The sequence below is a fragment of the Erpetoichthys calabaricus genome, chromosome 8 (genome assembly GCF_900747795.2).
Source record: "Erpetoichthys calabaricus chromosome 8, fErpCal1.3, whole genome shotgun sequence".
In the NCBI taxonomy this organism is placed as follows: Eukaryota; Metazoa; Chordata; class Cladistia; order Polypteriformes; family Polypteridae; genus Erpetoichthys; species Erpetoichthys calabaricus.
Window position 1 is genome coordinate 71,773,116 of NC_041401.2, and position 14,652 is coordinate 71,787,767.

General features: G+C 36.6%; 1 protein-coding gene across 4 annotated transcripts in view; it reads right to left on the minus strand.

Moving 5' to 3' along the window:
• Positions 1-14,652, minus strand: part of abr (ABR activator of RhoGEF and GTPase) — a 374,781-nt gene that overhangs the window by 50,232 nt on the left and 309,897 nt on the right. For all 4 annotated transcript variants that reach the window (XM_028806775.2, XM_028806776.2, XM_028806777.2 and 1 more), the window contains 2 exons: positions 10,069-10,166; positions 8,792-8,923 (listed from right to left, as the gene is read on the minus strand). In XM_028806775.2, the coding sequence (XP_028662608.1) occupies positions 8,792-8,923; positions 10,069-10,166 (230 nt within the window). The remainder of the gene's footprint in view (positions 1-8,791; positions 8,924-10,068; positions 10,167-14,652) is intronic.

Sequence of the window (14,652 nt, forward strand, 5' to 3'; positions counted from 1 at the left end):
AAGTATTACAGAATAGTAATGTCTCCTATGAAAGCGATGGTTAGAAACTTTGAATAACACTAAATTTAAATTGAGTTGCAGTTGAATTTTTTTTAAATTGCTAAAGCCAGACACTGTTATCAATAACTCCATGATTTTGGTTGGTACTGTGAGGTTGGCTCTCAGATTAACAGTTGTCTGTTTAAATTGACTGCATGCTTTCGATTGTTTTCTATGCTGTACATGCAGGCCACAGTGTGAATAAACCAACATGATGCTGAGTTAGCAAATCACTTGGATTTGAGTAAGAAAATGTCAAGACCTTGCACCTGATCATAATGAGCTCTGTTCCAAGGCTAATCTATCATACGTTGTTTGAAATCACATTGTGTAGTAATCTGTCACATCACTTAAAAAAAACACCCAAAGGCAACTTTTAATGAGGTTTTACGGTCAAAAACAAAGCCCTGCTTGTCATCAATGATAGATGTGCTAAACACACTTAACCATATGCTCCCAGACATTTGGAATGGGACAAATTAGCATTACAAACCAAGACCCACACATTATTTAGTATATGTAGTTCTTGTGATGCAAGTATACACAGACTTATGATTTGTTTTATAATTAATACGTTAAACAATTTCTTTACAAAAGTAAATAAGTGTCACTATGACTGAATTTATTTCATGCTATAGGTAAAAAAATCCTATGATTTGGATACTATAATTGCTTGCAATCATTTTTTTACATATGATTTTGGTAGATTTAAATATTCTGTGGCTTTTCTTAGTAAAGAATCAGATTTACGAATTCTTAAAACATAACCCTGGGGTGAATAGGCAATATAAGCCTAAATATTTAGATGTAATAGGTGAAGCATTTCTTTGTCAAAGTTAAAAAAATAAAAATGTTGGAAAGTAAAGATGTTGTCGAGTCTGTTTAAAATGAAGAAACTTTTGTGGCACTGAGGTAATCCAATCAAATAGTATACCAGTTTTGATGTTACACTTTTCTTTAAAAATCTCAGACAAAATGTACTGCAAAAAAAAGGTAACAAGAACATAGAATTGTTCTTGTTGGAAAACTTGAGATGCATTAGAATGTTGCTCAGGCTATTTGCAGCAGCTCTGAAAACAGTCTACAGACATAAACACTGACTTGGCAGCAAATGCTGTGTGACTTTTAACCTTCCAAAGCATTGCAGTTTAAGGGGCAGTGATTCATAGCCATTTTAAAATAAGCATGCCTTCCTGTCTCAGTGAGTTAAGCTTATTGCAGTGATTCAGCCCTAAGTCCAGTCTGGGGCTTACTCATCTTGCTATTAGTGCTTTATCAGAGAAGTATGTTATGATTCAATAAAAAGCATGTTTCATGTATATGTCACTGAATAGCCAAAAAAATGGTCAGATGTCTTCTAATACAGCCACTTGTTTCAGCTGTTTTTTACCTTGGTTGTTATATGATTTATTTTATACATTAATATAAAACACGGGGGAAGAGCAGTCAGGTTCATGAAGAACAATCCTGGTAATATGGGAAAGAATGTGTAATGAACTTGAACAGTGTAATTTCATTGTTTTAGTAATCTTGAATGATGATACAATGCCTTATAACACCTACACTTTTTAAAATAACACAACATTTAGTGTTTCTGTGAATATCCATTTTAAAATCAAAGCATTTTTTTAAGACATCACAACCCAGACTTGAAGTATCAAGTCCAAGCAACATTTTGAGGAAAACAGATATTGGGCTAAACAAATGTAATAGTCATAATCATCATATCTTATACCATTCAATATATCTGCAGGAGTCAGGGGATATTTTATTGTTAGTCTGTATATTTTGAACTAAACACAGTAGAGGATAAGTGTAAAATATACAGGTGTCAACCATTCACATTTTCAATTCTATCCTTAACCTGACATAAATTTAGACATCTTCTTAACATCTGAGCCATTTTTATTTGTTGAAACGTTGAACTATAAAGACTACCAAAACTAAATGCATGTTGGAATATAAAAATTCAACATATTTTCAGAGTCAGTAACATGAATAAAAATGAGAGGAGTTTTTAAAGATTAAAATAATAACAAAAAAATATCCAAACATATTCTCTGACTGTTTTATTCATTACAGGGTCAACATTAAGTCATCTTTTATATTGTACCCTTAAACCAGGAGTGCCTTTGTTCCTTCTTGAAACAGTTAGTTTTAGCAGAACAATTCAGTTTTATTTATTTATTTCACAAAAGCAAAAACACACAATAGTAAAGTATTTTGATGAATTCAACACAGTATGATCAACAACCAATAGGATGAACACTATTGGCACAGTGCATGCTAACAATCAACAAAAAAACATTTTTCACCCATTGTTAACATTTTCTTACATTAAAATGAAAGCATTATGTCTTTCTAAGATGAAAGCTACAATGTCACTATTAAACTGAAAAGGTTCATCTCCTTCTGTCTTTCATAATTCTTCAGGACTGCAGAGCATAAGGTAACATTTTTGGACTTTATCTAGAATGATCACATGCATTTTTCTTATAGTATGGACACTTAAACTGCACATAACATTCCAAATGTTGCCTCACACGTGCATCATACAGCTTAAGTATAATGTGCCTTGATTATAATTCATGTGACATGGTATGTGTCTGCTGGGATACTGCAGAACACATGGATAGACTTCCTTAAACCTTAAAGGTGTGCCTTTCTTTTCCTCAAAACGCATTCTAAATTTACAGTCAATTACCCAGTATGAAGATATGTTAACTTTTTCCCTGCACAAAGTTTCAACTGTAACTTTCTAGCATGACGAACACAGCAGTAGTACAAAGTTCAGTCTGGGTCAAGAGACATACCTTTACCTTATGTTTGCCAACTGAAACTTGCAGGTTCCATGGTGCTAGTTTTAACCTGGCCCATATACTTACTGCATCATGAAATGTTTCTTAACATTTACACGATATTCAACTCTAAGCAGCTTCTATCTGTTTGCCAATTATTCTGTTGCCAGCCCTATTTTAAATGAACAGCTGGTTATCTGTTTTCTTATTATCATAATTTCATATACTTGCATCATATTTCATCTTCATCGCTGCTGCTTAAACTAAAAGCTTTCATCTCTTTTATAGAGGAAAACTTCAGAGCAAATAAAAGTATGTGATATTTTATTTTCCCTTGGTGTCTAACGCAATTCACCACCTCAAGGTCTATTCCCTTATGGCTGAAAAACAAAGTAAAATGTTCACTGAATGCTGCAGACCTGAACAGAGGCATATCTTATAAAAAGGTTTTATTTTATTTTTAACTGTGACACAACAGGACTATGTTCATGATAAGGCAGCATAATGCATAACTGCTCATAATTCAGCTGTTTTAAACACTTTCAGGCTTTTGCATTGGATTACTTTATACTTTTTTCCCTTTGGTTTAAGAATGTACCCATTAAAGTAAAAAGTGTGTGTTTTTGTTATTCTTCTTTAATACTGAAAGCATGTATCTATATTTCAGAGATAACACAATTCCTAGTTTTATCATAGAGCTTCACTAGTGTGCTAAGAATATTCATGTTGGCCAAACAGACCTCACACTATGAAGCCGTTATCAACATGTCCTTAAAAGTTCACAAGGGAAAGACTGAACAAACTTTCTCATGGACTGGAGCTGACGCACAGTGCACTAATACAGTCAATTGATTTTCCCCAGGGTAGCCTCATCACTAAAAGCCAAACTTATCAAATGCTTTTCTTACTGTTCTGTTATTTAATCCAACCAATTGCTGGGTTAAACAATACACTAAAGATCCAAGGAAAATAACAAATATAGGATTAAAATCAGTTCCACATTGAAACTGAACTGAAACTTAGAAGCACATATTTTCAGTCGTTGAGCCTTCACCAAGTTTGAGTGACACAAATACAGGAGAGATGTAAAAATGGAAGGCTAGAACTAGTGTGTGAGATCTTAGAGAGAAGCACTGTTCATATTGCAAATTAAATAATTAGATAAATGGAATAGAGGCGCTTATATTTGGCAGAACCAGTGAGATAAAATGTTTACGCTCATTTCAAGTTCATTATGCTGATACCTTTCATTATTACAACAGACACACTGGCTGTAGGTTTATGTTAACCAGATGTAATTTATAACCCTTCTTGAATCACACTTTTAACTAGACTGTGGTACACGTTTCTACTTTTCAATGACATAAAATATTAGTGAAGTTTGTACATAAATATTAACATACTCTCTGTATAACGTAATTTTAAAACAGCATACAAATCAAACAAACCAATACAAATGTATTCAATCAATTGAAGCAGGAGTAATGCTCTCTATTGTCTTCCACCTCAGCGGTGGTTCACTGCAAACTCAGAGCAGTTTTAAAATATGCCAAATTAAGAGGGTAGTGTGCAGTGAAGTACACTGAATAACTGAATGTCACATGTGATTTGTACTGTACTGTATATATTCGCACATAGATTTAGGATGCATTTACACATTTAAAAGAAGTATTTTAGGTTGTACTGACAATATGAGAAACTAAATCAGTGCTGTATTCTGTTTCACGTGATTCATTAATGATTTTTGCATTAGTGTAATTTATATTGTTTTTAGGTTTGCACTTAATCTGAATTATAACTGTACTGAGATTGAATGCCATCACAATCAAGTGTACTTAGGGGGTCACAGTTTTCCTTACTTTTTAAAATCTAATGCAATTTCTCTATAGATGGTTTTCCATTTGGCTGTCTGGTGGTAAATGCTGCTGCATTTATTTCAAACAGCATTAACAAGTGACATGCTTTACTGCAGTCATGCAGACCCCTTACAGAGCTTCATGGATGCCTCAGAAGCTTTATATCTGCCACTTCTAAGGGGAGGGAACCGTACTTGTGTTTGTGAATATCCAGTGAACACCAAAACCATTCAGTCCCTTGACAACTGGGGTACTTAATTCAGAAGACTTTAAAGAGCTTTAGCTGCAAAAGATGGCTCTACAGAATGCTGAATACTCATGCAAGCGGCTTATTTCCTTTTTTTCATTTCTTAAGTTTTTTTTGTAAAAAAAACAATGTCACATTTGTTTAACAACCTAATTTTGAATTTCAATGCCTTGAAATAAAAGTATCAGAAAAAATAAGCTTTCAGTAAAATTAGAAAACTGTTCAAGGGGCTCAGAACTTTTGTAAGACATTATATCTGTCCAGTTTCATACTACTTTCATGTGATGGTCGTCAGCTCATCCATTGTAAGTTGTATTCTTGTTTATTGTTTTACAATTTGTTTCTTAAACTATACTGAAGTGTGATCATTGTGACTCATAATTTGAAACTACACAAATGAAAACATTCAATTAAGTAGTTTACATAACCCCGACTGACAGTGACTGTTAAATTACTTCTTGGCCTGGTGTGCTGTTTTATCATTACTTGTGCGAGTGGTAATATGAGCGAGAATGTTGTTTATCACTATTTAGCAAAATATTTTGTTACTATGCTCCATCACTAACAAGGAAATGTATTCCTTCTGCAAAAATATATAATTGAAATTTTATTTAAATAATTATATAACTATGTTCCATTGTGTTTCATCAGACCTTCTCATCATGTTACATGTTGATCCTCACATGGTATTAAGACACATAGTAATTATCCAAAGCAGAATTGTGTATGAAATTGTAAGCTCTACTCCCAGTATGTGACACTCACAACTGTAGTTTTAATTACCATCAGCAAAATTCACAAACACTGTGTAATCAAGAGACTCCTGTGAAACACAGGGTGTTAATGAAGGCAGTCAATTTCTAGACATACTCCTCCACGAACTCATAACATAGCACCAGAGCAGGGACACAAGCTAGAAACCAAGAGGAATTTAAGAAAACTTGCATTGAGTCAACAACAATAAGTCTGAAGTATACCCTTAATTATGAGAAGTATTCATTCAAAAGATCATGTCTTTTCAGATTTCTCATTATAAAACCTTTTAATGACATGATGAAAAGCTACACTTTATAAGAGAAGGGGGGCATCAGACAGCCTGTCAGATAAAAAGCTTTCCCCACATGAGCTCAGAGTCACATGCAAATAATATAAAGTAGTATGTTGATGGCAATCATTATGTTTTGGAAAAGATACAGTAACTTTGTAAGACTTTGTTGTTGGCTTTTTGTTTTTATACTGTATTTTAACAATACATAAACACTACCAGCTAGCAAAACATTGGGCTCCAATGAGTGCCTCACTATGGGATGCTAGACTCTTGGAATTTTACACTTTGTAAGTCTGACAAAAATTATTGAGCTTCAATTAGGAAAATGTAATAATGCAGTAAATACATAGCACAGACTAAAAAGTGTGGATAGGACCTTTAACAACATAAAAACGCTCACAAATGCCATTGGGTTCAGACTCCTAAGAAATGCTTGTTTCCAATACACTTTCAGCAAATAACTAGATTGAATACCAAATGCCAAGACGATACTGCAGTCTCTGGTGAAAAGGCACATAGTTTTAAATAAAAATAAAAACTTAACAAGCACCACCCTGCAATTGTATGACATTACCATTTAAGGATTTTTAAAACTAATTTCTGACCTAAAGTCTATTTTAGAACCAGAAAAGCATTAAATCAAAACATTGAAAGAGTTCCCAGACAGCAACAAATCTAAGCAGACATTTGACATCAGAGGCTATGTGTTTTATACTGATGAAAGTCTTGAATAGTGAAATAAACAAGCCTAGAAAAATCACCTTCCACTATTTTACTCATCTAGATTTTACAAATTGGTCCACGATTAAAAATAAATTCTTATTTTCTTGGCAAAACTAATGACTGTATTTAAGACTAAGTAGAAGACTAAGAGGGTGATGTGAAATGCCTTGCACACCTTCCATATGCAGTGTACTTGTGCTTTCTTTACAGTATTGCTACATTGTTTGTTCCAACCTACTAAACATCTAAGAATGAAATATGCAAAATGCGTAAGAAAAATATAGTTGGGCACAAACTGTGCTGCAGTATAATGTGGCTCCCCATGGATTTCTTCTGGTTTTATTTTTGTCTCTTATACAAATGGAAAGATTGAGAGTAATACGTAGTAGAAATGACAAGATTCAATCCTATGTGCACTCCACTCCACTAGCAGTACAAGCCAATATGCATGGAAAAATAACTACAGTATTCTGATAGAATCGTGGCAGTATTACATTTGAAGTAAAAATGAATACTGTAGAATAATCTTTCTGTGAATGCTAAAGAGTAGTTTCAAATTTAAACATTAGTTTTTGGCACTATGTAAGCAATTCCCCTTTCCAGCATGGCAACATAAGAATTAAAACAGAAAAATCATCAGTATGTCAGAACTGATTGGTGCTGCTCACAGTACAGGGCAAAGACCAAACAGTGCAAGGAGACAAATCTGTCAAGTAATGTACTGCTCAAGTCAAGATCAGGAATACTCGTGGGAACACATTCAAGGATGTGTGCGATCCAGCTGACATTAAAAGAGAAGATTGGCGGCTGAGCTACTCTCCCTGAGAGACTCAATTACATAACATGGTGTTTTCTATAATTTAAATGACTTTCATGAGAATGCTCTGTAATGCCAATTTTCTGTTTCCTGTGTCCATAGGGTGGAAATGGATTGCTGTTAATGAGGTTGAATTATTCAGCTCTTGGTAAAAGCATACAGTAAACCAACCATTCGTAAACACTGTTTCAATAGAAAAGCGTGGTTTCATGAATCCACGTTAAAAGATTTGTTTTTGGGTGATGAATTCCAAATGTCTTGAATAATGATTTCATTTATGAAGCAATATGGTATTAATACAACACTGCAGATAAGCATGAGTTGGTGTGACAGGGCGAAGTGATCCAGTTGCACAATTGACTGCTGCTTTCGGATAAAGATCTCATTCAAGTGCTGCACAGACCTAAAAATGTTCCCATCTAGAACTGGAATAGACAGGCCATAAAATCTATAAAGGACAGAGTGACTGGCATTCATCTTATGGAGTGGGAACAAACCATCTTGGGCTGTAGTACCAACCAGACTCATATGGATATACTGTATAGTATACATCTTAAAGGCACGTACATGCACAAGGAAATTACTTAAAAGCAAACTCTAGGGATTCTGCTTCTGGAAGTAACCAGTAGAAAAGTAAAGTGGGTCAGTGAGGTGCTTTGTTCAGGTCTGGTGGGTTATCTTCATTGGGAAAATGTTTTCAGCTCCTTTTGAAAAGCTGCAATTATCCCCCTTTAATTAACTAAATAATTAAAACGTACAACATTTTCCTAATCAAGGCTGCATATTTTATATCACTGTCTTATCCTTACAATCTTGATTAGTGAGTGAGAAGAGGAAGATGGAAAGTTCTCACCAATTTTACTTTACTGGTAAAATGTTTAAGTTGACAGATGGCAGAAAGTCGAAAACCTACCTTATAAAGTGTTACCAGTTTTATCTCCAAAAGCCCTACTCTTGATCTTGCAGATCAGGCAGATGGTGCATTAATCCACTATGGTAGCAACACTGAAGTGATATAGCTGAAACCAAAGCTAGGCCACAGTCTAGCCTGTAAATTAGGGTATATAGCACAGCTACCTAATCACATCACAAACTGTGTGTGTGGTGAAAATGGGAGGTATAATTGAATAAGACACATTAAATGTGACCACCCAAATTATTGTACTATCAGGTTTCAAAAATTGCTTAGTCTTTCTATTTGCACATCTCCATCTAAACTACTGTTTAAAACCTTCAAGAAATAAGCCTGGATTGTTCACTTACCTGAACTTGTCCTTTTCCCATGATCTTGTCTACAATCTCATTGTCATCTTTGTTCAATTTGGATTTGTCATAACATTTCTCATAGCACAGAATCCGCAAACACTGGGATCCTTCAAGTTCAATTTCAAACTCCTAACAAAAAAAAAATCAATTTTAAATAACATTTTGTCTCATAACAAATAATCTTGTAAACTTTCTGCATAAGGCCATTTTCACTCAACTATGAATGGACATATAAAATGACACAAAATACCATTATTGTACTTTAAACTCTGCCTTTGTTAAGCTAAGTTATCTCGAGTGCACAAAATTGCCTTATATAAAATATAACCTAAGGCTTGACTTGTGTCTGTTTGAATTCATAGAGATGCTCATGATTTCAGAGCAGGATACCTTAAGTTACTTGTTGATTACAGAATGGCCTTGTGTGAGCTTTACTGTTGTTATGTACAGTAAGTGAGTGTACCCTGCAATGGACCAGGACCATTTACAGTGTGTGCTGCTGGTGGTCCCTGTGACCCCAAATTGGATCAAGCGGGCCTGAGACTGTTATGTCAGGTTATAAAAAAGGCTGTGAATGACAAATAATGTCATCTTCCAACATAATGGGCCAATAATAATAATTAAGCCCACTTGAACTTTGCAGATTTTTTTTACAAATACCTGTAATTATAAAAACAAACTGGAAATTATTTATTCTATAAGTATTCATTTTAGAGACTAAAGAAAAGCAACGTTTAGTCATTTTATATACTACCTTTGAATCTTTACTTCTCCTATCATGAAAATTTGTTACTGCAACTAAATGAATTTGTCTTTAAGGCAAATTTTAGATCACACATGGTTTAAATATTAGGAAATGTGCAACTAAGGGACAGTTGTGAATGGAAGTGAATTCTTAACTTTGATTTGTATCTGTTTCTCATTATTGGGAACTTTTCAAAATAGGGCTACTCAGCAGACAATTCAAAGAAACAGAATATATGAATTTAATAAACTTTCTTAATGCTAATCTAGCTAAAGGAAAGTCAATACTTTTAAGATATTAGCAAAAACATGGACTAAAAGCACAAACTGGAAAACAAAAGAAGTACTCAAACAGAGTTTGGTTAAAGGCAGCTTGTAATTAAGATATGAAAAATATACCTACACATAGAAAGAGTTAAGTCTCCACAATAGTAATCCAAAACTTTTTGTAAAACCTAGCTTGGGAGTTTCAAAAGAAGACAGCACTGTGAAACATTCTTTCTGCTTTAAGCTATGGCTGAGCAGGTTACCTCATTCCACTGTGGTTCAGTTGTGTCCCTGAAGACTCTTGTCTTTGCTTTGCTAACGAAATACCCAAAAGAATCAACTTCAAGTGTACAGTAAAGATCTGAAAGACAGAACAAAGACAGACTCTGGTAAAAGCCGTTAGCAGTTTGAAAAGCTTCTGCTGAGAATTTTTATTATACATTCCTTTTAAAGTTCCGAATGAAACATTAGAACTGATATAAACTATATATATATATATATATATACATTGTTCTTTGATATAAATCTCCATACAAATCTGTAATTTGCAACAGTGTTAAGTTTATTGGGTTTTGAGAATGTATTTTTCCAAGAACCTGCATGCCTTGCAACAATTATATTCTTGATAATTAAAGTTAAGCCCTTTCCCCTCACTAGTGAGTCAGATCATTTTGTTTTTTTCCTTCCTTCCTGTGTGTACAGAGCTATTAAAATTAGTCAAATTAATAATAAGAACAGTGAAAGTATGTCGGGATGGGGCTGAATAAATGCTGCAAAACTGTTTTAATTGCCCTGAGTGGTAAATGCTGAAAGGAGAAGCCACTGAGTAGACACAAATGAACATATAAGAATTTGTGCCAGCAAAGCAGTGGGTCCAGATGGAGTATCCCCACGACTGCTGAAGGCCTGTGCGTTGGAGCTGGGGAGTCCTCTACAGCGCATCTTCAACCTGAGCCTGGAACTGGGGAGAGTCCCGAGGCTTTGGAAAACATCTTGCATCACCCCAGTCCCAAAGTTATCACATCCTAGTGAGCTGAATGGCTTCCGGCCTGTAGTGAGCTGAATGGCTTCCGGCCTGTCGCTCTGACGTCGCATGTGATGAAAACCATGGAGTGGCTGCTGCTTCACCACCTGAAGCCACAGGTCCGCCATGCCCTTGACCCTCTGCAGTTCGCATACCAGGAGAAGGTGGGAGCGGAGGATGCCATCATCTACATGTTACACCGATCCCTCTCCCACTTGGACAGAGGCAGTGGTGCTGTAAGAATTATGTTTCTGGACTTCTCTAGCGCCTTCAACACCATCCAACCTCTGCTCCTCAGGGACAAGCTGGCAGAGATGGAAGTAGATTCATACCTGGTAGCATGGATCATGGACTATCTTAAAGACAGATCTCAGTATATGCGTCTCAGGAACTGCAGGTCTGACATTGTGGTCAGCAACACAGGAGCGCCGCAGGGGGCTGTACTTTCTCCGGTCCTGTTCAGCCTATATACATCGGACGTCCAATACAACTCGGAGTCCTGCCATGTGCAAAAGTTCACTGACGACACTGCTATCGTGGGCTGCATCAGGAGTGGGCAGGAGGAGGAGTATAGGGACCTAATCAATGACTTTGTTAAATGGTGTGACTCAAACTACCTACACCTGAACACCAGCAAAACCAAGGAGCTAGTGTTGGAGTTTAGGAGGCCCAGGCCCCTCATGGACCCCGTGATCATCAGAGGTGACTGTGTGCAGAGGGTACAGACCTCTAAATACCTTGTCTGTCTGTATACCTGCACTGTTATCACTCTTTAATTTAATATTGTTTTTTATTAGTACGCTGCTGCTAGAGTATGTGAATTTCCCCTTGGGATTAATAAAGTATGTGATCATCAGAGGTGACTGTGTGAAGAGGGTGCAGACCTATAAATACCTTGTCTGTATACCTACACTGTTATCAATCTTTAATTTAATTTAATATTGTTTTTTATTAGTATGCTGCTGCTGGAGTATGTGAATTTCCCCTTGGGATTAATAAAGTATCTATCTATCTAAAATGCTGGTTATATTAGGATATGCGTTGATCATTTTGTATAAGCAAAGAAATAAGGAAATTGCCTATTTAGAAATTATGGATAGGCTGATGCAACATTTAAATATATTGAACAGAATGCCATGAGAGCTGGGACCATTTCCTGTTAAAGATAAAAGAAAATAATCGATTTGATTCACAGTAAAGGCAACGGGTGGCAGAGATTTTTAAATGTAAAATGAGAAGAGTAGTCTGATGTATCAGGGTTTTATGCACTAAATAAGCAAATGAATGCTGACCAAGAGAAGAGCAAAACACAATCAGAAAGCAACAAGAAAGTAAAAAAATAAAAAAATAAAAAGTAGGAATGAAATTTCTCAAAAAATGTGCTCTCTCTTTCTGACAATTTTCTCCTTTGTTTTGAAAAAAGTTAAAGTACTTTCTGAACTCACAGCTCAAAAGATAGGCACCATTTCCAGACACTTGTCACAACACACATATATACACTGGGAAGGCACCGCCTGGGAACCTTACCTGGCCGGGATGCCCACAGCGTGCAAGGACAGAGGGAGACGCCTTGCACAGGGCTTTGTCTCCCCCAGGCAACTAGATGGCAGCCCCCGGGTGGCGGCATTACCACGGATTCCCACAGGGCATAATGGGAATTGGAGTTTGCCAACTCAGCTCTGTTGAGTTTCTTGGGTGCCTCGGGAGAACTGGGAAGCCCTACTTTGTTGGGCTCCAACCTTATCCAGAAGTGCTTCCATGCCACAGCTTTGGGACACTGGAAGTACTTAAGGGGATTACATAAAAAGAACTGCCTGCCACAACTTGAGGAGCCAGAGTCGTGAGGAGGTGGACAACACTTGTGAGGAGGAGTGTCCTGGGATTGGGAGGAGAGGGAAAGAGAGACAGAGAGAGAGAGAGAGAGAGAGAGAGAGAGAGATGACAGAGAGAGTTTCAAAGTGGTTTATTGTGGCTGTGCTCTGCATTTGTGCTTGGTGCTGTGGGAAACACTTATTTGAGATGTTTCCTATGAAGCAGAATAATGAATCCTATTGTTTGTGAAAGACTTGTGTAGGAGCCTGTGTTGTGTCAGATGCTTGGGGAGCTGGAACTCCCCCTGGTGTCCACAAGTGGCATAATTGGCAGGATTCCTGGCCTTATGCTGGTAGGAACATGTTTTTTAAAAAGTCTTGTAGCTACACTTGGCTCACCGACGAAAGACTTCCCTCTGCCATGGGGAAGGAGTCTAAGCAGGCAGAGAATGCAGCAAGAAGTCAGGCACTCAACATTACACGTGCACACACACATCACCCCCTTAATAGCACATGGCCTCAGGCTCGTCCAATCTGCAGTATGTGATGGTATCACAACAACACAAACAAGGATAAAAACACAGAAAGAGAAGAACAAAACAACATTTTTTACCAAATCATGACACAGTAATTACAAACTATATTGTAGAAAACTGTTACAGTAACAACTCAGAACCACAACATAAGTGGAAAGATATTCACATGATCATAGACCTAAACAGCAAAGACACTTGTGTTCTCCTCTAATGCCTCCATGTCAGATAAGCATAACACCTTTCAAGCTTGTTTTAAATCCAGCCACATAAAAAACAACCAAAATAAGCAGAGCTCCACTATTTGACCAGGATCTCAAGACATCCATCTAATAAGAAAGGTAAAGACAGATGGCTGAATGTTGATCAGTGGGCAAATATCTTTTGTGCAACATCTTCAATACATCCCTGTATTTTCTGCTTTAAGTACATATGCTACTGTTCCAGTGCCAAAGAAATCATCACTCTCAGGTTTGTTTGATTACCGGCCTATGGCACTTATTCCTATCATCATGAAGTACATCAAATAGATGGCCATGGCACATATCAAATCAAGAATGCCAGGCACACTGGACACATCTCCGTTTGCCTGCTGTTGAATTTCTATTGCTGTGTATGTAGTACTAGCCCATCTTGACAAAAAAAAAAAGTGTGACAATGTTTTTCACTGACTTAACCTTTGATATCATCATCCCCTAAAAGTACTAACATGATTCTGGGCCATGGACTCAGTACCATAGTGCACAAATGGTCCCAGGACCTCCTAACTTGTAGACCTCAGATTGTCAGGTTGAACACTAAAACACAGCTCACCTCTGTTTTTTCCTGCTTATGTATGACTGTGTTTCCAGGCATGACATAAATCCATCATCAAGTAGTGAGACAAACAACAGTGAGGAAGATAAACGTTTTACTGAATAACAACACTGTGCCTCAACACTAGCAAACACAGAAGCTGGCTGTAGAGCTCAGAAGACTTGAGAGCATTATGTGCCTACTAATATTAATGGTGTTAATATGGAAAAAGCAAGAAACTAAGTACAAATGGGTCACCATCACTTAGGACCGGTTATGGCTCATCAGTACCACGTGAAGTCCTGAGGAGGTTCAATAGCGCCTTCATTATTTGAGAAGTCTTAGGAAACTTAAATCAGCTGACTAAAATCTTCACTTACTTCTGCAGATATAGTAAATAACATATTGTATCAACTAGGGAAATCAGAATCTGGTATTGCCACTACTTTACAGCTGACTGCATGACTAATAGACATTTATGACAAGACGTGACTAAAGAAAGTCCTTCTTATGATCTCAGACTCCATTAAAACCAGAAGCAAACTGTTTGTCCTGAGCCATCCTACAAGCAATATGATAAATCCCTTGCCATTTCACTGTTATATCACTGTTATCTTCTTCACATGTGATGTCAGTGTCACTATGTAAGCACCTGCACTACAGATTCAGTATTACTGGTGATTC